The 25545-nt window shown below is 41.9% G+C and overlaps 1 protein-coding gene across 2 annotated transcripts; it reads right to left on the bottom strand.

Moving 5' to 3' along the window:
- Positions 1-5342: 5342 nt before the first annotated feature.
- On the bottom strand, positions 5343-25424 carry LOC132404956 (zinc-binding protein A33-like). 2 transcript variants are annotated; one of them, XM_059989576.1, is made up of 7 exons: positions 24942-25424; positions 24093-24808; positions 10662-10757; positions 9432-9665; positions 7324-7346; positions 6957-7072; positions 5343-6021 (listed from the first exon to the last, which is right to left on the bottom strand). In XM_059989576.1, exons 2-7 carry the CDS (start codon positions 24267-24269, stop codon positions 5468-5470), a joined length of 1200 nt encoding a protein of 399 aa, XP_059845559.1. In that variant the 5' UTR covers positions 24270-24808; positions 24942-25424; the 3' UTR covers positions 5343-5467. The 2 variants fall into 2 exon arrangements, with proteins under 2 accessions (XP_059845559.1, XP_059845558.1); XM_059989575.1 differs by having other exon boundaries at positions 24093-25424.
- Positions 25425-25545: the final 121 nt, after the last annotated feature.

Below are 25545 nucleotides of genomic sequence, written 5' to 3'. Positions count from 1 at the left end.
TGACTGTACTGAATCTGTGCTCCACTGACTATGATGCTGGAAAGGCAATAAAGAATGCCTTGACCTTTTTTCCACCAATACAGGATAGTATGCAGTGATTTCTTTCTGCGTCCAAAAGTCTTGATATGATTTTTCGAACCTCAGCTTCCGCCTTAAGTCATTTCATAGTGAGATTAGTTCTTCCTCCATCCTTCCTGTTAATTCCTCATTACAAGTGCTCGGGAATGGATTTATTACCCATTCTGGAACGTGAGCACAATATATTTGAAGATCATCGTCTGGCATTCTTTCCTCAGCCTTCGCCCTGCCCTGTGTAGCTGGATCCTGGGTTTCCTGTCAGATCGCTAGCGGGTGATAAGAGTGGGCTCCTTCCCCTCTGCCCCCCAACACAGATGCTCCTCAGGGCTGTGCACTAAGCACCCTCCTTTATTCTCTGTATACCCATGATTGTGCCACCACCCACAGCTACAATCTGCTAATTAAATTTGCTGACAACACTACATTGATTGGCCTAATCACAAATAATAATGAGGCAGCCTACAGAGAAGAAGTAGTCATCACCCTGACATAGTGTCAAGAAAACAACCTCTCCATCAATGTCGCAAAAACAAAGGAGCTGGTTATGGACTACAAGAGAAGGAGACAGGCTAGTCCCGATTGACATCAATGGATCTGGGGCTGAGAGGTGAACAGCCTTAAGTTCCTCGGCATAAACATCACCGAGGTCTGTACATACTGGCTGTGTGGTGAAAAAGGCGCAAAAGCACCTCTGTCACCTCAGATGGTTGAAGAAGTTTGGTGTGAGCCACCAGATCTTAAGAACTTTCTATAGGGGAACAACTGGTCCTGACTGGCTGCATCACTGCCTGGTATGGGAACAGTACTTCCCTCAATCACAGGACTCTGTAGAGAGTGGTGCAGACAGCCCAGCTTAGCTGTAGATGTGAACTTCCCACTATTCAGGACATTTACAAAGACAGGTGTGTGAAAAGGGCCCAAAGGATCATTGGGGACCTGAGTCATCCCTACCACAAACTGTTCCAGCTGTTATCATCCAGGAAACGGTATCACAGCATAAAAGCCAGGACCAACAGGCTCTGGGACAGCTTCTCCCACCAGGCCATCAGACTGATCAATTCACGGTGATACAATTCCTTTTCTATATTATATTGACTGTCCTGTTGTACATACTATTTATTATAAATTACTATAAATTGCACATTTAGATGGAGACATCTAAAGATATGTATATATAGAATGTAAGCAATAAAGTCAATATATTTCAATTCTCTTTCACTCAGACAGGCTCAGAAATTGGAAAAGGTTGTGACAGCCACTTAATTAGGATAAACTTGGACAAAAAATGTGGAGATGACTGATATAACTGATAAAATTCACATTACTTCCTTGCCATTGAAGATGGATTTCATTAGACTACATGAATAATTCTGACAAAAAGTTGATTCAGTTGATTACTGAATAAGCAGTCATCTTCAAATATTTCTATCAGTTTCAGAAAGCACATAAAAACTGTTTCCTTTTGAGAGCCATCCCTGTGCAACAGCAAGAGTTCAGGCAGTTCATTATACTCAATACAACACTCACAAAATAGTTGAGAATTGAGAACATGGGATGTGATTTTATTTACCGCTATGATAATGATTTGTGTAACCTATCACTTAAGTTTCTTTGCAACAAGATGTTATTTGTGAATTACATTGTGGATGATAAATATGTATATTAAGTACAGCTTTTTTTCAAGAAAGTAATAACCCCATTGGGGGGGAGGTGGGTGCCCCATCTGTTTGACAAGCAAGATATGATCTCCTCTTTGGAAAATTGTTCAACAATACAAAATATTGTCTCATTCTTTGTATCTATTTCTAGCCCCTTTGCAAATAACACCATTTTCTTTCACTTTTATGAAGTAAATATAATCAAAAAGCAAAGATTTATTGCCTGTCAAAGTTGACTCATCTAACTGCAGGGCAAATTCTGTTGCCCCAAGTATGTTGCACAATGTCTTAAACTTCCTTGGACATTTCATTTATTCATCTTTGAACAGAGATGTCACGGAGCTGAATCATTCTAACTATTTGATCTGGTGACATATACAAAATTGAACTCAGACCCTCCATTTCTGCTGGTAGTATCAGTTCGTCTCCAATGCAAGTGGCTTTCCAGATTCAGCAATGAAATGTATGAAGCACACAAACCATCACTGTTTTGTTATTAGGTGCTGAAAGTTTTCATAAAGTGACTGAAAATAAGCCAAGCTCTTGCTTGTTTTATCAGAGTGTATTCTCTTCAAAGGTTCAAGGAGCCCGGATGGTTTCTTTGCCTTACTTGGAAAAAAAAATAAGACAAGACACATTGGCAGCTATTGATTGCTTGGTGCTGATATAATTCCATGTTTCAGATACTCCACACTTCCTTCTCATTTGGTCTGCTTCTGACATTTTCATTATGAATTTTCCCACCATGGTCAATCACTTTTTGCTTAAGTGTCACCTCAAATGCTGCAATCAATAAGGGGGAGTTATGATGTCAGAGTTCAGGCAAAACCTAACTGCTTAAAGAGGGGCAGCAATATCTTGGTTGGACCGTGGGTTAGCGAAATGCAGTCATGACCATCTGAAAGAGCAGATTCTGTTCTTCACCATACTCTAATCCACAGGAACTGCATCACTGCATGATTAAAGTAGAAGAATCATACTAGCTAATACCACACTACAGTAGTGAATGGCAATAATGTGCTGACGGGTCCAGAAATAACAATTTTTGCAGTCCAGACTTCTCATGTTATGCCAAAGAGTTACATTTTTTCGAGCAAAGTCAAAGAGACATGAGGTGATCATGTGACTGTGACCAGTTATGAGGCACTGAAATGCTGATAAGTAACTTATTGCTTAAATTAAGCCCGTAATCCCTCAGCTACCCCTTCTTTCTACCCAGTGCACCCCCAATCCCTTAAAAACTCCCACTGCCCCCATAGGTGTAGTGACCTAGCCTACAGTGGGAATCATTGGTGTAGAGAGAGCAGTGGGCTAAGCACTCAACCGTGAGGTGCGCTGGTGTTGGTCGTCTTCAAGGATCTGCACCGACTGTGGTCTCCCAATGAGGAGGTCAATGATCCAGTTGCAGAGGGAGGTACAGAAGCCCAGGTTTTGAAGCATGCTTAGTACTTAAGGGATGATAGTGTTGAATGCTGAACTGTAATCTATAAACAGCAGCCTGACATCAGTATTGGTGTTGCTCAGGCAGTCCAAGGCTGGGTGGAGAGCCGGTGAGACTACACCCATTGTGGACCTGGTGCCCAGTTGCTTTCCACTGAAGGTAGCTGATTTTACACCCATTTCTGTCGCAATCCTCTAAATAACCTTTTAATAAAATTCAACCTGAAAATGTATTTAGCTGACTATCTATTTGTTCTTTGATTACTGCAGAAAATTAAAGCTTCAGTTGGAGCTGCATTCATTAATCACATTGTGCTCAAGTGCACCTCATTGCTTTTCAGATCAGACTCAATATCCATGACATCATCTGTGTTACAGATGAGTTATTAAAGCAGCCTTTCTCTGCACTTAGCTGGCCACAGCTGTGGAATCCTGTTTCTAAAATCTTTAGTTCATTGATAATCTCAGTTATGAAAACTGTTGTCTGGATATTCACGATGTTCTCATGCATATCCTTAGGGTCACCTGGGTTAAACTGACCGTGCTAAACAAAGTCAAATGTTTAACTTTTCATGAGTGAGAGGGAATGTTGCAGTTTCTTTTGAATTTGTACTTCAAACTTCTGTTTTGGGTCATAAGGCTTGTGAGCATGAAAAGCATTTAACATCCGGAATCCATAACCACCCATTCCTCCTTGGTCGCAGACCCTATTGGGAGTGCAGACAACAATAGAATAGAAATTGGGTCATTAGCTTCCATTCCTTATTTTCACATCATATACGAAAGTGTTTTAACCCAACTTGATTCATTGCAGTGATTGTTTCAGGGTGAATTCATGCCCCATTGGGAATTGAACAAGGAATGACATATACTAACCATACTAGCAGCTCTTTGTTTCTCACATTTCATGTGCTTCTCCTCACACCAACATGATTCCAATTTCTATCCTTACTGAAATAACCTGAAAGTTTTGGGTGCAGCCTATACCCGCTATTGGAAAATCAAAGCACAACATACAGAAAGACCATAACATATAAGAGCAGAATTAGGCCATTTGGCCCAGCGAGCCTGCTCCACCATTTCATCATGGCTGATCCATTTTCCCTCTTAGCCCCAATCTCCTGGCTTTTCCCAGTATCCCTCCATGCCCTGACCAATCAAGAATCTATCAACCTCTGCCTTAAATGTACATAAAGACTTGGCCTCCACAACCATCTGCGCTAATGAATTCCACAGATTCACTACTCTCTAAAGAACATCGTCCTCACCTCCATTCTAAAAGGATGCCCCTCTATTCTGAGGCTATGTCCTCTAGTCCTAGATTCTTCCATCCTCTCCACATCCACTCTATAGAGGCCTTTCAACATTTGATAGGTTTCAATGAGGTCACCCCTCATTCTTTTGAATTCCAGTGAATATAGGCCCAGGGCCATCAAAAGCTCCTCGTATGACAAGTACGTCTTGCTGCTTTGTTGCATTTATCACACTACTGTCATTGGCAGGCCATGAGCTTCAGAAATGATTGCACGCTGTTCAAGGAGCTTGGGGTTCAATTCTGGCCCAAACTGTCAGAGTTTTGTCTGTCCTTCCTGACAGCATGTGGGGTTCCACCGACTGTTCAGGTTTCTCCCCACAGTCCAAAGACCTACCGGTTGGTAGGTTAATTGGTCATTGCAAAGGGTTAAATAGGTGGCTTGCTGGGTAATGTGGCTCAATGGGGCAGAAGGGCCTATTCCACACTGTATCTCTAAGTAAATAAATAAATCTCTACAAAAGCCCCCATAACGTGCTACAAGTACCTGTGACTGAGTTCTCCGACAGTTAGCTGGTGTGATTCTCATTCAATGGATGCCACATGGATTACACCAACGTCTCACTTCCAACTCATTTCCCTGGTGCGTAGCTTGCTTTGACACATGGCAAAGCATTATGAGAGGTATTGTTTTGTCAATGGTTAGATATACAGACTGAACTGGGGACCTTGGGAGAGAGCTCTGCCCAGCAGAAGTGTCTAGGGACCCTACATCTCACCTGTATCATTCCAATGGATTTAAAATTTAGAATTTTAAAATCCAAGTTCTCTGTATCTAACAATTCCTATTAAAGTTTAAATAAAGCTAATCTCGTGTCAATCAAGAGGAAAATGATCTTACAAATGGGCAAAGATTAACAACTCAAAACCTGAACTTTATTCTCTCAGTTGTAAATTCAGTCGATACTCATTAACAATGAGCAGTGGGTCCCTCTGTTGCGATCGCAGACAGCAAACACACACACACTGAACATTGCTCTTAGTGATGCAAATACAATCTGAAAATGGTGAGTTGCTGGTCAGTTGAAGCCCCCTCTTCCACTATGCATGGGCTGTAAAGAGGCAGAAGCTGTTCTGTGAAACATGCTCGGAAAACATGTAGTGTTTGCATGGTCTCGGCATCCAAAAACAATACCACACCGCCCTCGTAGTCCACATAGATACCAATTTGGCCCGGCTTGTGCTGAATTTCAAGCTCAATGTCATTCTCATCACAGGCTTCATACCAAGAGCCATACCGTAATGTCAAACACCAGATGCCTCTACTAGGTTTGTAGATGAGATCCCCGTGACGAGGTACAGAACTATAGGCAACACCAAGATCCCACTTGGTCTTATTTCTAACAACCACTTCCCAGTAGTGCTTTCCTGAGGAAATTGGCTCATTACCGAGCACGCATAGACAGGTGTCGAATCTCCCATCTGCATAAGGCACCGGCAATGCCTCACGGCGAGTTATCACCGTCCGCCGGTTTGGAGAAACTTCAAGGTGAGGATGGGAGGTCAAAGGATCAAAGGTGAAGTCTTCAGGCACTGAAAGGAAATGTAACAAAAAAAAATCACATTGGCAAACATGGAGGAGAGGTCATAAAGCCAACATTAGGGAGGCAAAAGATTCTGCAGATAACACAAACCTTGAGCAACACTGACAAAATGAACGTGGATGGGGTGCCATAGCAGCATAGCAGTTAGTGCGATGCTGTTAAAGCTCGTGTTCCCTCTGGATGCTCGGGTTTCCTCCCACATTCCAAAGGTGTACCAGTTAGTAGGTTAGTCGTTGTAAATTGTTCTGTGACTGGCTTAAGGTTAAAATAGATGAGTTGCTGAGTGACACGGCAAGATGGGCCAGAAGGTCCTGCGCTGCATCTCTAAATAATTAGATAAAATGTCTCAACTTCTAAATAGATAAATAAAATAAACAGTGCTGGAGGAAATCAGCAGGGTCTCGGCCCAAAACAAACTGCTGCTTGACCACTCTAACATTTTGCGTGTGTTGCTCAAGGAAACATCAGGACTTTGTAGAAGTGCCCCCATAGCAGCTTATTTCACCTATTGGAATTTGAGATAACAGATGACTGCTTTCCCCATGTGACTACTATCTAACCTTGGGCAGAGCTTGAAATCTGTGCTTCACCACCTTGAGATATCCTCCAATCAAACTATTCTCAAGGTACTATACCACTGGCCTGGAGATCCTACAGGAATGAGCTGCCAGGTCATATATCATAAAGTCAAAAAACACTACAGCACAGAAACAAGTCCTTTGGCCCACGTGGTTTGTGTTGAACTATCATTTTGCTTTGTACTATTGACTTGCACCCTGACCATAGACCTCCCATCCATGTACATATCCAAATTTCTCTTAAATGTTGAAATTGAAGCTGTATTCACCAGTTCTACATGCACCTCATTCCAGCTAATTCAATGTGATCACCAGGGGCAAGAGGGGTCATAAAAAGTTCTGTCACCTGTCTGAATTACTTGAAACATCTTCTTCCAGACTTTGTACTGCAGTGGGCCAAGAAATTTCTCACTCTTAAAACGGACAATGGGCTCATTCACAGTTCCACTCAAGCAGCTCGATCTGTGATGAGACAAACAGTCTGTCAGGTTGACATGGACAGAACCACAGTGAAGTACAGTAGTGCAGGTATTTGAAACGGGGCAAGTAGTAGTGAATGAGGAAAAAGTCAGATATAGATGAAAATAGACAAGTTGACAAAAAAAGTCCCGACGGGAAAGGCAGAGGGGAATATGAACACAAAGAGGCACAAAATCTGCAGATATGGACAGAAATAGAGAAAACAAAATGCAGATGTTTTATTTTAATCTCACCCGTCAGAGGAAATGTCCAGCACCTGAAACAGAGAAAAATAATTCATTTAGTGAAGTAGGAATGAGATGTTAAAAGCTTTGTGAGCACGCCACCTACCTTGCCCATCCCCACAGACCATTAGGATGAGGAACTCTCAGAAGCTTTACACTGCCAAACGGGAAGGACATTTAGTACAATATACACTACAGTACCTCAGCAGATGAGACCTAGCCTTGAATCAACCAAAAATAGATCTCACCGATGGAAGACGAAGTGTCCAGTTCCCTTCATTTCAGAAATGTTTGTGGAAAAGAGATAGCATTCACTAGAATATAAAAGTAAGGATGTAATGCTGAGGCTTTAAGGTGCATTGGTCAGATCACACTTGGAGTATTGTGAGCAAATTTGGGCCCATTTTCTTAGAAAGAATGCACTGGCATTGGAGAGGGTCCAGAGGAGGTTTACAAGAACTAATCTGGAAATAAAACAGTCGAGGTTTGAAGAGTGTTTGATGTTTCTAGGCCATTGCTCACTCCAGTTTAGAAGAATGATGGGGGAAACTGACTCCAAGTTGCTCTGGGAATTTGGATCCAAGGACTCAATTTGGTTTGGAATGTTGCTGCTGTTGTTGCTTGCTTTTATTGTTTGCATTTGTTTTGATCTTTTTCCCTTGTTTCTCCCTAGGCACTGGAGGTTGGGCTATTTTTTTAAAAATTAGGTTCTTTGTTTGCTGCTACCAGTAAGCAAACAAATCTCAATGTTGTATAATTTGTACATTCTTCGATAATAAATGCACTTTGAATCTTAGATCTCATTGAAACCTATTGAATATTGAAAGGCTTAGGAAGAGTGAATGTGGAGAAAATATTTCCTCTAGCGTGGGAGTCTAGGACCAAAAGGCACAGCCTCAGAATAGAAGGATGGCCCTTTAGAATAGAGATGAGAAGGAATTTCTTTAGCTAGAAGGTGGTAAGTCTGTGTAATTCATTGCTACAGGCAGCTGTAGAGCACGTCATTGAGTATATTTAAAACAGAGATTGACACATTCTTAATAAGGGTGTCAAAGGTTATGGGAGAAGACAGGAGAATGGAGTTGAGACAGATAATAAATCAGCCATGATGGAATAGAGGAGCAGACTCAATGGGCTGGATGACCTAATTCTGATCCTATGTCTTACGGTCTATTGAACCACAGAACTCCAACTGGCCATAGTCCATCCACAACACTCTTTGGAAGGGAATGTATGATTATTAACCAGTGAAAATGGTAGAATTGTGGTGAATAAGCAGGATGTTGTGAAAATTTCTCAGAACACTGATTGCTCAACACCAAAGATTTGGACTTAATAAATTTGGACATTATACCCTCTACTTCCGAGAATAAGTCATTATATATTATTGAGCCTGCTGTACACAGCTCTCCAGTCTGGAAAACAAGCTTTTGCTATTGATCTGTTTCCAGTTACACATAGAACAGTACAGCACAGTACAGCCCATGATGTTGTGTCAATCTTTTAACCTTACTCAGGCTATGTTCCATCCATGCTGCTATAGGCTCCTTCAATCCATAGACTACAAACTTGTAGATGTTGAAGTTCCAAAAGGCATCCATCAATTGCTGTTTGGAGAGAACTTCCAATGCCTGCATTAACAGGATTTCCTCTATTGGCACTCTCTAATGCTAAATACAATTTTCCTTTAACACATTCACCTGAGCCTTCCTTCTGAGGAATCAATCAGATTTTGCCTTCAATGGTGCTGTTGATATATTCCCATTGCAATAGCACCGCCTGACTAAACATGAAGGCAAAAAGACACAGAAAAGGTCTCCAAATATCATGTTAATTTTCTTCATAGAACATAACAGTACAACATATTACAGACCTTTTGGCCCACAATGTTGGGGCTGGTCAGTTAACTCCAAGATCAATCTAACCCTCCCCTTCTATTTTTCTTTCATTCATGTGCCTATCCAAGATTTTCTTAAATGCCCCTAAAGTATCCGCCTCTATCACCACCTCCAGCACCACTACATTTGCACCTGTCTGCGTTTTTTTAAAAAAATGACTAAATTGAAGAGGCAGAAATACATTTGCATTATTTACTCAGGCCCACAAAAAATAAACACCTTCAAAATTTCACTCAGGTTGTCAGTCTGCATTGCTGAGTGGAGAGGCTCAGCCAGCCCAGTCAGACCTCCCACTTTCTGCGAACATTCCATCTTCAACTTGCTCAGTTCTTGCAAGACCCCCTGTGCCTCAGCAGATATCTGCTCCTTCAGAGCCTTCTCCTCTGCATCCAGGAAACGCCTCAAAGCGTCAAAATCATCTTCCACCTGGCGCTGGAGCGCATCAGCTTCTTCCTGGAAAAAAAAGGAAAAATCTCCAGTTTATGCTCAATCTGTGTCACAGAGGCTCAATTCTACCAATCAGTCTGATATCCTTACAGCCTCTCTATTGCCCCAGTCATAATGTTAAGTCCTCTTACCCTGATGTGACTGTGACTAATTCTTATGTTTGTCCTGGCACTGATCTGCATGGACCAGTAAGATCATATATTCAATCCCTAACTTCTGCTGATATAGCTGATCTCAGCTGGGGCAAGGAACATGTGTTTAGTGCATTAGCTGCTTCTAAATAATAGGAAAGTGGGATCAAGCCAGCAATTCTACCTCATTAGGAGCTTGCGGCAACTTGGTGTGTCACCAAAGACCGTCACTAATTTCTATACATGTACGATGGAAAGCGTTCACACTGGTTACATCATTGTCTGATGTGGAGGCTCCAATACACAGGATCACAAGAAGCTTCAGAGAGTTGTAGACTCAGCCAGCACATTCAGACGCAACCTTATCTCACCATACGGACATCTTCTGGAGCTGGTGTATCAAGGCATCCATCAGTAAAGACCTTCGCTATCCCAGACATGCTATATTTTTGTTATTACCATTGTGGAGGTGGTATAAGAGCCTGAAGATTCACTCCACATTTTAGGAATACCTTCTTCCCTTCAGCCACTGGATTTCTGAAGAGTCCAAGAACAAATGAATTCAATTTCACTATTTATATATGTTTGTAACTTATAGTAATTTTTCTTTGCACTGTCCTGCTGCTGTAAACTAATGTCATGATATATGCTAGTGATAATAAAACCCTGATTCTGAATTCTATTCCTGATCACTCTTAAGTTACTTCTGCAGAGACAAAAAATGAGGGATTGTTAAGCACTGACAGTCTCAATTTCTGTGGTCAATATGAAATTTGAATCACACATTAGACAGGAGTGTGGTCTGTACACCCAGAGGCTGTCCTACTCAGGAGAGGATGGGAAGAGAAGCTATTCTTACAGAATTCCTTACCTTGGTTTTGGTCACACTTCGGTCAATCTCTTCCAATCTCAAGTTTTGCTTCAAACATTTGGATTCCAATTCTTCTGAACACACAGACAGCAATTCCTGAGTAGTAATTAAAAAAACAATGAAATTGTTGTTGAAAAAAGTGAATATCCAGAAAGTGTCAGAGACAGTAACAGACAAACAGGCCAGGTCTCATTGTGGCATCGTCTTGAGTCAAAGAACTAAAAAGACTTAAATCCAGACTGGGCAGTGTTATCTGAACTCTTTCCACAACATGCAAGGTTAAAATTCCAGAGAAAAATGGCCAATCGCTTAAGGCACCTACATGTGACCTGCATTGAAACTGGTACCACTTGAGGTGCCTTGAGTAGAAATGGTCTTTAAGCAGTATGGTACTAATTAATTAAACTAATTTGGCAGGGGGACAGGAACCAGAGTGATGTGGTATATAAGTAGATGTAATGTGTAGTGAGACTCTGAGTAAGGACAGGCAGATGATAGGGTAAAATTAGAGTCAGTGGGATGAGTTGAAGTGCAACATGGGGGCAAAACTGAAAAGGGTGATGAAAACAGGACTGAAGGTGTTACAGTTGAATGCACAGAGTTTATGGAATCAGGTAGATCAGTGTTTCCAAAGTGTGTCCAAAGGGGATGCTAGGGGAAATAGAAATCGTCTGAGGCATTAAAGATTTTTGGAAGGGGTGGTAAGGAACACCCTAATTTGAGGCACAAGACCTGACCAATTGTTAGTAGGGCAGTCTCTTCCAAAAAAAAAAGAGATTAAACACTGGAACCCAGGAAGAACCATAGCTTTGGAAGCGGTGTGCACTCGTCGATACAACATGACCGAAACTCGGCAATCTCATCTGACCTTACCAACTAAACAGACATTATTGGGAACTCAAAAACTAGCAACCACAGTGTCCAACAGTTCCCCTTGACTCACGGTATGGAATGAGCTCATGCAATTTAGCAGTTGGTAAGTCTCTGAACTGTCTCACCAGATCTACGGAAAACACAATGATACAGCACAGGCTGGACCCAAATGGTGAAAAAGAGCCAATTAGTGAATCTGCCGATCCCGAGGATTTCTCGAGGTGTTCAAAGCGACTTCAGCTTCAGCTGTGCGATCAATAACCATCTTTGGGGATGATGAGACCTTACGAGAACTAACTGGATCTTGTAACTAATTGTGCTAACTGGAATAGTATGAAGGTAGCTTGCTGAACACCAGCTCTATCCTGACCAACATTCAGATTCCAATCTGAATCCTTGTCAAAGTAAGTTTCGCTGTTGTAATCGTCTTCATCTTCCCCGCGTGCTGCCACCATCATTCCATTCGTGTCAACTCACTGTCGTCATCAACATTCCCAGTTTGTGTTAATTTTTTATTTCAATTTAGCCTGGTTAATGAAGGATAATACGCACAACTCGATCTCAAGCAGTCTGAAGGTGGTGAAACCTTGAATTCTAATCCTGCTAGGAAACAGAATCTACAGAAAGTGCATCAATACAGTGTTACATACCTGGAGTATGGTCTTATTCCACTCCTGTCAGATTACTGACACCCCATGTGTCTTATTAGTAATACTGTACTGTTTAATGAAGCCTTTTACAGATGGTACTGATGGTACAAGAGTACTGCTTGCAATCACTGAAGAAGGATTTTCAGAATCGATTCAAGGATTTGAACGATCCGTAAATTTCAGATTGGGTAGTTAACCCATTTCTTTGTAAGGTGGAAGAACAGGACGAGAGCTTGAAAGAAGGATAATAAACCTGATTCTGAATTCAGAATGATGAAAAGGCAAAAATGCTTTTCAAATATGTGGCTACACAGTCATACGAATTTTCATGGTGTTCGGAAAAAAGACAAACTGCTCTTCATTCCATTTCCATCGTCCTACCTTGCTAAAAGAGGCTTCAGTGCAATGAACTTCATGTTCACAAAAAACAGAAACTGCCTGGACATTGTTACACATGGGGACTAAGACTTTTGCTATCACAACTTGAATCAGATATTTCAACTCTTGCTAAAAACCATAAGGTCAGTGATCACATTGATATTGAAACTGCTGTACAGTGCAAAGGTACAGTATAAGCTAGATTTAAAGAGAAATAAAAATTTTAAAGCAGATCATTTTTCTCATGTTAGCATATGGGTTTTACACTGTGAGGGTGCTGGAAAGATTGCTGTATTTAAGAGGGGCATTGACAAGAATGAAGGCCCTTTAGGGGAGCATTGGCAAGTATGAAAGTGCTTTGGGGGGGGGGGGGGAATGGGTTAAAAAAGGTCGAAAACACTGAGGTAGATGACCTTGAAGCATAGTTAGAAAATGCCAGTTATGATGTTGTGGCTAAAAGAAGATCATAGTTGGAATCTAAGGATACACATTGTATGAAAAGTACAGGCAGGTAGGTGGAAGGGGTGGGGTGGCTCTGTTGGTAAAAAATGATATTGAATCCTTAGAACTAGGATTGAAAGATGTAGAACCATGTGGGTAAAGCTAAAAAAAAATGCCAGATTAAAAGGATCCTGATGGGAATTACTTACAGGCCTCCGAACAGTACCCAGGATATGAGATATAAATTAAAACTGGAATTAGAAAAGGCATGCAGAAACGGCGATTTTACAATAGTCATGGTGGTGCTGGATCCTAACAGAGGGAATTTGTAGATGATGACTTTATAGAGCAGCTTGTGGTTGAGAACACTATTCTCAGCTATTCTCAATTGGATGTTTTGTAATGAACAAGATTTGCTCAGGGAGATTAAGGTAAAGGAACCCTTAGGAGCCAGTGATCATAATCTGACAGAATTCACCCTGCAGTTTAAGAGTGAGAATATTAAGTCTCTATAAACCTCTGCCTTAAGTATACGTACTTGGCCTTCACAGCTCCCTGTGGCAGAGAATTCCACAGATTCACCACTTGCTGGCTAAAGAAATTCCTCATCTCTATTCACGCGCCCCTCTATTCTAAGGCTGTGTCCCCTATGGTCTTAGACTTCCCCACCATAGGAAACATCCTCCCCACATCAACTCTATCAAGGCCTTTCACTATTTGATAGGTTTCAATGAGGTCATTCTTCTGAATTCTAGTGAACATGGGCCCAGGGTCATCAAATGCTCTTCCTATGACAAGATATTCAATCCATGAATCATTCTTGTGAACCTCCTTTGAACCCACTCCAATTTTATCAAATCCTTTCAAAGATACGACGCCCAAACCTGTTCTCCAAGTGAGGCCTCACCAGTGCCTTACAAAGCCTCAACATTACATCCTTGCTTTTATATCCTAGTCTTCTTGAAATGAATACTAACATTGCATTTGCCTTCCTCTCTACTTCCTCAAAATTACCTGCCCCTCCAGCTATCTTCATATCATCTGCAAACTTTGTAACAAAGCCATCAATTCTATCATCCAAATCAATAACATATAACGTAATAAAAATCAGCCCTAACACAGACCCATTGGAACACCAGTCAGAAAAGGCTCTCTTTATTCCTACTCTTTGTCTCCTGCAAATCAGCCACTGCTTTATCCATGCTAGAATCGTTCTGTAACACCATGGACTTGTAGCTTGTTAAGCAGCCTCATGTCTGGCATCTTGTCAAAGGCCTTCTGAAAATCCAAGAACACAACACTAACTGATTCTCTTTAGCCTATCCTGAATTCCAACAGATTTGTTAGGCAATATTTTCCCTTGAGGAAACCATGCTGACTACAGCCTATTTCATCATGTGCCTCCAAGTACCCGGAGACCTCATCCGGAATAAGCAACTCCAACATCCTCCCAACCACTGAGGCCAGAATAACTGGCCTATAGTTTCCTTTCTCCCTTCTTGAAGAGTGGAGATACATTTGCAATTTTCCAGTCTTCCAGAACCATTCCAGAATCTAGTGATTCTTGAAAGAGCATTACTATTGCCTCCATGATTTCTTCAGCTACCTCTTTCAGAACCGTGAGGTGTACACCATCTAGTCCAGGTGACTTACCCACCTTCAGACCTTTCAGTTTCCCCAAGAACCTTTTCTCTGGTAACAGTAACTCCTTCCCTGGTAATAGTGCTCCTAGACAGCTGGAACTTCCACAGTGAAGACTGATGCAAAATAATTATCCAGTTTGTTCGCTATTTCATTGTCTCCATTACTTCCTCTGCAGCATTATTTTCCAGTGGTCTGATATCCTCTCTTGCTTCTCTTTTACATTTAGGTATCTGAAGCAACTTTTGGTACCTTCTTCAATATTATTGGCTAGCTTACTTTCATATTCCATCTTTACCTTCTTAATGACTTTTTTTTAAAGTTGCCTTCTATTGGTTTTTAAAAACTTCCCAGTCCTCTAGCTTTCCACTATTTTTTGCTCTATTATATGCCCTCTCTTTGACAATAATGTTAGCTTTGACCTCTCTTGTCGGTCATGGTTGTGTCATCTTTCCTTTACAATACTTCTTCCTCTTTGGGATATATACATACCGTGCCATCCAAATTGCTTCTGGAAATTACAGCCACTGCTGCTCTGCTGTCAACCCTGCCAGTGTTCTTTACCAATCAATTCTGGCCAAATCCTTTCTCATGGTTCTATTTCCTTTTACTTTACTAAAATACTGATATATCTGACTACGTTCTCCTCAAATTTCAGGGTGAACCCGATCATATTACGATCACTTTCCCCTTAAGGGTTCTTTAACCTTAAGTTCTCTAATCAATCCAGAATAGCTGATCCACTAGTGGGTTCCACAACAAGCTGTTCTAAAAACCCATCTCGTAGGCACTCGAGAAATTCTCCCTCCTGTAATCTAGCACCAACCTGATTTTCCCAATCTATCTGCATATTGAAATCCCCCCATGATTATTGTTGTATGGTTGGCAACAATGAATATAGAATTGAGTCAGGTTTTATAAACAAACATCAACATTTATTAAACATTGCTCAACAAAAGTGAAAAGAAAACAAACGACTAACTTTACCGGAAGTTAACTGCCATGTGGCAATTCTACAAACAGTCGAACTCTGGAATAGTTCTTAAAGCGGTAAATTCAAATGTCCAAGTGATTTATACAGTCAGTAAGGAGAGACTTTACTACAACAACAATTCCTCCGAAGAAAATGACGAATCTGCCAATCACAGTCAAGAGGTGCCTTGTCCAAAGGATTCATGATGTAGGAAATAAAACAGCTTAAAGGAACTGACCTTTTTCCTGGAGGGTGAACACTGCACAAACCTTCCTGATCTTGCAGGGGTTATCTCAGATGCAGGCCACTATTCCTGAATGAAGATTCAATAAAGTCGATCCTTTACAGAACCACCGAACAACACCAACATTACTCAATCCTTTAGATGCCCGTACTTTGGTAAAGTCTTTACTCTCCAATACTAGACTGTAGAGGTAAAACCAAGGTGCACCAAACAAGAACTGGCAGCGAATGGCAAAACTGCCAGCACAACAGTTTTGCACCTTACAATAGAAAGTAAAAACTCCACTTTAAAATGAAACTGTGTCCTGAGACGAATACGCAGCAAAACTAACTAATGAAATAACCTGCGTCACAACAGGGGTTTCCCTTTATATACCTATTGTAACATGTCATCACAGGACCTCACACCGGCGGGAAAATTACATCATGTGACCTCACATAGGCGGGAAAATTCCCTCACCCCACCATCACAAGACAATTGGATCATGCTCACAAGATACTCAATTACATCATGGTCATAAGACAGTCACAAGATACCCATGGGGTATGTAGCACTATTGTAACATTGCCCTTTGGCATGCAATTTCAATCTCCTGTTATTATTTGTGGGCTACATCCTTACTACTGTTTTGGGATTTGTATACAACTCCCATCATAGAGTTTTTAACCCTTACAATTCCTTTGCTCTATCCACAATAATTCAGCGCCATCCAACCACATGTCACCTCTTTCTAATGATCTGATTTAATTTTTCAAACAACAGAGCAATACTGACCCCTTTGCATTCCTGCCTATGCTTTTGATGCAATGTGTCTCCTTGGACATTACGTTCCCAGCTATAGTCTTTCAGCCATGATTCAGTGATGCCTACAATATCATACCTGACAATCTGCAACTGTGCTGCAAGTTCATCTACCTTATTCCATATATTGTGTGCATTCAGATACTCTATTCAGTCCCGTATTTAGCCTTTTCAATTTCGTCTGCCTTTTAAGTTGCAACTAAATCTGCAATTTTGCTGTATCTACAGCCATTCCTCTCTACACATTGTCTCTGTTTGCAAACATCCTACCTCATCTTCAGCACTATTATCCACCTTTCCTAGGATACTTCCTACAGCTCAGGACGCTAGTCACACCATGCTCAACCTTTTTGTTCCTGACTTAGTCTGAGTTCTTAGCAACATCTGCTACCACAACCTCTCCTCTAACTGTCCTGGCACTCTGCTTCCCACCACCCTGCAACTCTAGTTTAAATCCCACCCTGTAACATTAACAAACATTCCCACTAGGATATTACTTCCCTCCAATTTAGGGGCAAACAATCCTTTCTGTACAGGTCCCATCTTCCCTGGAAGAAAGCCCAATGATCCAAAAATCTTATGCCTTCCCTCCTACACTAACTTCTCTGCCACGTATTAAACTGCATAACCTTCTTAGTTCTAGCCTCACTAGCACATGGCACGGGCAGCAATCCTGCGATCACAACCCTGGAGCTCCTGCCCTTTAACTTAGCACCTAACTTCCTATACAGAACCTCATCACTCAACCTACCCGTCTCGTTGGTACTTACATGGACCATGACTTCTGGCTATTCATCCTCCCATTCAAGAATGCTGAAAACTTGATCTGAGATATCCAGGACTCCCGGGAGGTAACATACCATCCAGGACTCTCACTGTCGCCCACAGAACCTCCTGTCTGTTCCCCTAACTAGCAAATGCCCTAACACCACGGCATGCCTCTTCTGCCTCCTTTCTCTCTGAGTCGCAGAGGCAGCGTGAGTGCCATAGACAAAACCACCGTGAGTTTCCTCTGTTAGCTCATTCCTCACCCGCGCCCCCAACCCCAACCACCCCCCATCAACATCCGAAGTGTTATACCTGTTGTTGAGGGGAATGGCCACAAAAGTATTCTGCACTGGATCCTTAACCCCTTTCCCCTTCCTGACTGTCATCCAGTTTCCTGTGTCCTGTACCTAAGCTGTAACTACCTCTCCATATATCTTATCTATCACCCCTTAAGCCTCCCATTTGACCCACAGTTCATCCAATTTCAGCTCCAACTCCTTAATGTGGATTTTTAGGAGCTGCGGCTGGATGCACTTCTTGCAGTTGTAGTCGTCAGGAACACTGGAGGTCTCCCTGCCTTCCCACATCCCGCAAGATGAGCATTCCACTATCTTGCCTGGCATGTCTACTGACCTAACTGAACAGATATAAAGAAGAGATGGAGAAAAACTTGCTTTTCTTTCTCTGAGTGAAGCTTCTCTTCCCCCAAAGCCTTGAAGAGCTAAAGCCTTAAGATCACCACTCTGACTTAAGTCTACTCCGGCGACGGCCGCTGTGCTTGCCCCTGCCTTCCTTAATTTGCTCTTGCTAATCAATCCCAAACGCCGACTGGCTGCAGGTCAAAGCTCTTTTATGCTGCAGCCATCCACTCCTGCCTTTTAGCCTCAGGCAATGGACTCTGCTCTTCTCCAAACTTCCAATGTCTGGATTGGTTGCTGATCAAAGCTCTAGTCTACAGAACTGCCACTCACTAGATGTTCTTTGTTCACCTCACCATTCCATAAACTCTATAGGGACTGCTCTGTAAAACACCTCAGCAGATTAGCACTTTCAGAGATACTCAAAACACTGTGTCTGGCACCAACAATCACTTGACAATCAAATTCACTTAGATCATATTTCTACCCCATTCTGATGTTCGGTCAGAACAACAACTGAATTTCTCGTGACATTGTCTGCATTCTCTATGTATTGAATTGCTGCCACATAATTGGCTGATTAGATATTTGCATTAAAGAGGTATGCAAGTGTACCGAATAAAGTGGCTACTAAGTGCATGCTAATGACTACATACATTCTTAAATCTTTGCTGGATCAGTATCCTGTTCTTGCTTGCTCAATGTCATCATGGGAGCTTCCTGGGCAGTCTGATTGTAGTGCTCCAGGGACAATATCTCCCAAAACCTTAGCAGGTCAGGTGCAGACAGCCCACACCCAATGGGCACAAGAAGAGGTGGTTGTAGAGTTTAAGGCATGGTGAAGATCATGCCTACGGTACCTCTAGACAGATTCAGGAAGCAGCACTTTGCTCATTATAAGGAGGGTGGATTTGGACAAAGAACGGGAAAAAATCATTGAAATAGCCTGTTGCTGTGCTGTATGGGTCTTCCTGTTGTCTGCTACGGGAGAAGAACCACTTCTGATTTGGAGGTTGTTTTTCCCCATGGCAGACAGCACAAATTACAGTGAGGTAATCACCAATTAGATCAATCTTTAAAAAATGCTTTTTTGTAATCTGCACATCACTGGCAGAGCCACCAATTATTGTCGAAATTGTCCCTGAGGTGGCAATGAAAAGGTTTTTAAAAAAGCTTTATTTGCCACGTGTTCATAAAACATTGAAACATACAGCGAAATACATTGTGTCAACAACCAACATACTCCAAGGAGCAGCCTGCAAGTATCACGACAGTCCTGGTATCAACATTGTATGCCCCTAACTTACTAACCCTAAACCGTACATCTTTAGAATGTGGGAGGAAACTGAAGCACAGGAAGAAACCCATGCAGTCATGGGAGAATGTAGAAACTCCTTAAAGACTGCAGCGGGAATCAAACTGGAATAAAGCTCTACATTACCTGCCACCAAAGAGCTGCTTTCTTAGCCCTTAAGAATGTAATTAGGCCACTTGGCCCAATGAGCCTGCTCTACCAATCAATGGTGGTTGATTTATTTACCTCTCAACCGCATTATCCTGCTTTCTCTCCATAACCTTTGACGCACTTGCTAATCAAGAACTTATCAACCTCCACTTTAAATAAACCCAATGACTCGGTCTCCATAGGCATCTGTAGCAATAGATTCTACAATCTCACCATCTTCTGGCTTAGGAAAGTAACACTTCATCTCTGTTCCAAAGGGACATCCTTTTATTGTGAGATAATATCTCCCTGGTCCCGGACTCGCACAATTGGAAACATTCTCTCCACGTCCACTCTTTCAATATTCAGTTGGTTTCAATGAGATTGCACCTCTCATTATTCTAAACTCCGATGAGTACAAGTCAAAAATCATTAAGTGCTCCTCAAGCATTCCCAAATCATTCTCATAAACCTCCTCTGGACCCTCTCCAAAGGCAGCACATCCTTTCTCAGAAATGGAGTCCAAAACTGCTCACAATATTCCAAGTGTGACGTGGTCAGACCATTGCCTTGAATTACTCTAGACCTTCAGATGAATATACCCCAGACTGCTGCTATGTAAGAAGTTCCAGCATGTAGATCCAGCGCTAATGAAACAACTTCTACAAACTTCCAAGTCAGGATGGTGCATGACTTGGAGGGGAAGCTGCACGTGGTATTGCTTCTGTGCACCTGATACCCTGAACCTTTTTGGTGGTAGAGATCAGAGATTTGGGAGGTACTGTCAGAGTAACCAGGGTTGTAACTGTGATAATATTTTATGGCACAGGTTGCCAGTGGTGACGGGAGATGACAGTGAGAGTTGATGAGCTGCTTTGCCTTGGATGGAGTTCTTTTATATTACTGTTGGATTTGTGCTTTTTTTTAGACAAAAAATCAATATTCCTTTCCACTTCTTGCAAATGGTACAAAGGTCACAACGAGAATCACTTGCCATAGCATAGTCAGCCTGTGACGTGCTCATGTCCACGATATTTCCAGGACTGATCCCGTATTTTTAAAAATGTTTCTAGTTGAGTTTATTGACAGTAGAGACCCCTCAGCACATTGATGCTTAATGACTCTGATGGAAACATCAGGGATAGGTGAGAGACTCTCCCTTCTTGATAATGGTCATTACTTGGTAAGCGTGCAGCACCAATGTTCTTGCCCCTTACAAGCTATGTTGGAATGTCATTGAGAACCTTTCGCAAGCACTTAATTTTTTTCCCCCCATTCACTGTGATGTTTAACATAGTCATGTCTCCAGCGCCCTGGGTCTCAGGTATGTCTCACTCTTCCTACATCATGAAGACGCAAGAAGTGCTCTTTGAAAAAAAATCATGAGAATTTCCGTACAGACACCATCATTAAAATTGGCACATAATTGCTGTTGAGTGCAAAAATCAAATGCTCCTCCATTTTCCAGACTGTACTTTGAAAAAGAAATGGGAGAATGAAAAACTAAAGAACAGAAGGAAAGGTGAAAAGAACCTACTGAAAGACGGATAATTATTTTTCTTTCGCATAGTCTATACCTTTGGAATCATAGTCATAGAAAAGTGCAGCCCATCTGATCCATGCTGAAACTATTTAAGCTGCCTATTCCCATGACCATAGCCCTCCATATCTCTACCATCAATGTATCTATCCAATCTTCGCCTAAACGTTGAAATCGAGCTTGCATGAGTCACATGCTGGCAACTCATTCCACACTCTGAGTGAAGAGGTTTCCCCTCACATCCCCTTAAACCTAGTCCTGCCAAAGGGTTTTGGCCTGAAACGTAGACTGTACTTTTATCCCCCATAGATGCTACATGGCCTGCTGAGTTCCTCCAGTATTTTGCTAGATTTTCACATCTGCAGATTTTCTGTTGTTTCCCCTTAAACTTTTCACCCTAAATGCATAACCTCCAGCTGTAGTCCCACCGAACATCAGTGGAAAAAGCCTGCTTTCGTATACCCTATCTACACCCCTTAATAATTTTGAAAACTATCAAATCTCCTCTTAATCTTCTACATCCTAAGGAGTAAAGTCCTAACTGATTCAATCTTTCCTTATAACTCAGGTCCTCCAGATCCAGCAACATGACTGTAAATTTTCTCTGTATTCTTTCAACTTTATTTACAGCTTTCCTGTAAGTAGTTGACTAAAACTGCACACAATACTCCAAATTAGGCTTTACCAACATCTTATACAACTTCAACATAACTTCATCCATTCTTCTGTTCTCAATACTTTGATTTATGAAGGTCCATGTGCCAAAAGCTCTTTATAATCCTATTTACCTGTGACACCACTTTCAATGAATTATGGACCTGTATTCCCAGATTCCTTTGTTAAATAACACTCCTCAGTGTCCTACGGTTCACTGTGTAAGACCCACCTTGGTTAGTCCTATTGGAGTGTAACACCTCACATTTCTCTACATTAAATTCTATCTGCCACTTTTTCAACCCATTTTCCCAGATGATCCAGATCCCTCTGCAAGCTATAATAGCCTTCCTCACTGACCACTGCATCCCCAATCTTTGTATCATCTGCAAATGTGCTGATCTAGTTAACCACATTATCATTCACATTGTTGATATAGATGACAAACACCAATGGATCCAGCACCAATCCCTGCAGTGCTCCATGAGTCACAGGCCTCCAGTCAGTGAGGCAACCATCTACTACCACTCTCTAGCTTCTCTCATAAAGCCAACAGCTAATCCAGTTTACTAACTGAACTTGAATGCTGAGTGACTGAATCTTCTTCACCAACCTCCCATGCGGTACCCTATCAAATGCCTTGCTGAAATCCATGCAGACAACATTCATTGTCTTGCTTTCATCCATTTTCGTGGTAATTTACTCAAAAAAAAACTCTGAGATCAGTTAGACGTGACCGGCCATGCATGAAACCATGCTGACTATCCTTAATCAGTCCACATCTATCCAAATAATTAAACATCCCATCCCTTAACTTTCCCAAAACTCTACAGGGCTGTAATTTCCTGGTTTATGCTTACAGCCTTTCTTAATCAGTGGAATAACATCATCTAACCAATCTTCTGGTACTTCTCCTGTTGCTAAGAAAGATTAATTATCTCTGCTAAGGCCTCGGCCTCCCGTCAAATCTGAGGGACCGCCTTGTCAGGCTCTGGGAATTTAGCCACCCTGATTTGCCTCATGACTGCAAACACCTCCTCCTCTGTAATCTGTATGGGGTCTATGAAGTTGATGCTGCTTTGCCTCACTTCTATGAACTCAGAGTAAGTAAGGATGGGGGGAAAAAAAGCATTTATAAGACCTCCCCCATCTGTTTAGGCTCTACACATGGATTCCAATTCTGATCTTCCGGGGGACCAATTTTGTCCCTTGCAATTCTTTTGTTCTTAACATATCTGTAGAATCTCTTAGGATTCTCTTTCACCTTATCTGCAGGGGCAACTTCATGCCTTGAGCTCTTCTGATTTCTTTTTTAAAATGTTCTCATGCACTTCTTGCACTCCATAAGCATCTCATTTGTTCCTACTGCCTATGCCTGCTATGCACTTCTTTTTTTCTTAACCAGGGTCTCAATGTCCCTTATGTCCCTTGAAAACCAAGATTCCCCACACTTGTAATTGTTACTCTTTAATCTGGCTGGCAAAATTGTACTCTCAAAATTTCTCTTTTGAAGGCCTTTCACTTACTAAGTACACCTTTGCTAGAAAACAGCCCAACCTAATTCACACTTGCCAGGTCATTTCTGATACCTTCAAAATTATATCTCCAATTTAGAATCTCAACTGGCAGACTAGACCTTTTTTTGCATATTTTGAAACTAACAGCATTGTGATTACCAGATGCAAAGCGTTCCCCTAACCAAATTTATATCTGCCCTGTCTCAGTCCCAAATAGCAAATTATTGCACACTCTCACCTTGGGACTTCCACGTACTGATTAAGGAAACTTTCGTGAACGCATTTGACAAACTCTATCCCATTTAGTCCTTTCACACTATGGGAGTCCTAGTCAATACAGTATGTGGAAAGTTAAAATCACCTATTGTAATAACCTTATGGCAACTCTGCAAATTTATTCCTCTAAATCCCTTGGATTGTTGGTGGTCTGCAATATAGCCCCATTAACGTGGTCATACCTTTCTTATTGCTCAGTCCCACCCATAATGCCTCACTAGAGATGTTATCCTGTCTGTCTTGACGGAGCACTGCCATGACGTTATCCCTGACTAGTAATGCCACCCCCCTCCTTCAATCCCTCCAGCTCTAACACGTCCAAATCAACAGAACCCCGGGATACTCAGCTGCCAATCCTGCCCCTCCTGCAACCAAGTCTCATTAATGGCTACAATATCATAAATCCAGGTGTTGATCCATGCCCTGGGCTCATCTACTTTCTGCAGAGAGCCTTTCCCCTTTAAGAATGCTGTCAGCAGGGCGGAATTTAATGTCACTGTCACATAAATCCCACTTCCAACGCCATTCATTCATTGTATTTCATGTACTTAGAACGCGATTAAAGCACAGAATAAACTCAAGGCGCTCCGTACCTTCAGCTCACTTAATGCCTCTGCCACTGGAACCACGGGGTGCCCTTGGTGCGATCCCAAGATCGCACACTTGCTGCAAACTCTCAGCTTCTCCCGTTTGCAGAAGTACGCCAGCTTCTTACTATGTTCGGTGCACCTCCCCGGTTCTTTCGCGGCCGCACTAGCACTCGCCTCCATCCTTCACCTCGGTCAACAACCGCAAGCGCTTATCAGTTCCCTTTCTCGGGGGGAGAAATCACTCCTTCGGTGCCTCAATGCGGAAGTGGTCTGCTACTTAGGAAAGTCCCGCCGTATTATTTAATTGACAGCAGAGCCAACCAACCAGAAATCAACATGAAACGCTAGAAAAACAGTTAATGATATCAAGAGGTGAAATCTGTCCAAACTTCCCCCCTCAATCTATGAGGTATCATTTTTGTTCCCAAACGGCAGATTATCTAATCATCTTTCAATACAGCTGCACTTAGTAAACAAGTTTGATTCATCTCAAGCATTAAATTAACCACCAGTCAAAATAACCGGGTTGTTCGGTTAGACACGAGCCTGCCAATGTTGAAATCTGCAGGAAGTGCAGGACCAACTCAGTGGGTTAGGCAGTCCTAATGAAGGGTCTTGACCCGAGACGCCCACTGTCCTTTTCTGCCTCATCCCCACGGAATTCGTCCAGTGCTTTGATTTTCTTCAATTACAGTAACATCGATGTCTTAAGGCAGCATCTGTATAATCAAAATCAGGGTCATTATCAGTCTTATCTTGCGGCAGTAGTGCAGTACAAAGACATTAAATCACTATGAATTACAAAATAAATAGCGCAAACGGGAAAAGAACACCGATGCAATTTTCAGGGACCTTTAGGAAATCTGACGACACGGAGGGAAGAAGCTGTTCCTGAAATCGTCGAGTGTGGATCTTCAGGTTTCTGTACCTTTCTCTGTTATCTGAGCATTTTGTTCGGAGTTTTAGGGCTAGAGAATTAAGAATTTTGAGTTGAGAGTTGTAAAGCAAACTAACAATTTATATCATGTACAAGTGAGCAGGCGGACAGCCAGATGTTTAAACTCAACGACCACAATCAAGGCCTCCTAACTGGCTGTTCGAATGCTTCAGTTGTCGCTTAATATAGAAGGTATCATGTATCCTATAGCTCCAAGGGCTCCACGGTGTCTCCCTCCTAACCAAATGGTACTGCCGCAAATTATCTTCACTTCAAAAGTTGACTGGCTAAATTGTTCGGAGACACAAGACTGGAGCACTAGTTTCCTGGGTCAGCTGAATAAGTCAAGCAGCATCTGCGAAGAAAGGAAACTGCTCTCCACCCTCGGACCAATGTTGCTCGCGACACTTGAGTTCCTACAGCAGATTATTTGTTTAATAAATAGTTTCTTGAGTATCTCTTTGTTAAGTATTATTGAGATCAATTTAAGGTAATTTTAAGTTTATGGTGATAGGATAA

This window comes from Hypanus sabinus, chromosome 14 (assembly GCF_030144855.1).
Source record: "Hypanus sabinus isolate sHypSab1 chromosome 14, sHypSab1.hap1, whole genome shotgun sequence".
In the NCBI taxonomy this organism is placed as follows: Eukaryota; Metazoa; Chordata; class Chondrichthyes; order Myliobatiformes; family Dasyatidae; genus Hypanus; species Hypanus sabinus.
Note: the sequence above shows the minus strand (reverse complement) of the source record. Positions and strands in the feature narration are given on the sequence as shown.

What these genes read in the sequence shown, in the direction of transcription:
- LOC132404956 (XM_059989575.1), bottom strand. Translation starts at nt 24,269, where the DNA reads ATGGAGGCGAGTGCTAGTGCGGCCGCGAAAGAACCGGGGAGGTGCACC. An exon ending in GAAGTGTGACCAAAACCAAG is followed by an intron (nt 9,666 to 10,661) that starts GTAAGGAATTCT and finishes TTTTTTTTCCAG; the next exon opens with GAAGAAGCTGATGCGCTCCA. An exon ending in GTTTCAAGTAATTCAGACAG is followed by an intron (nt 6,022 to 6,956) that starts GTGACAGAACTT and finishes ATTTCCTTTCAG; the next exon opens with TGCCTGAAGACTTCACCTTT.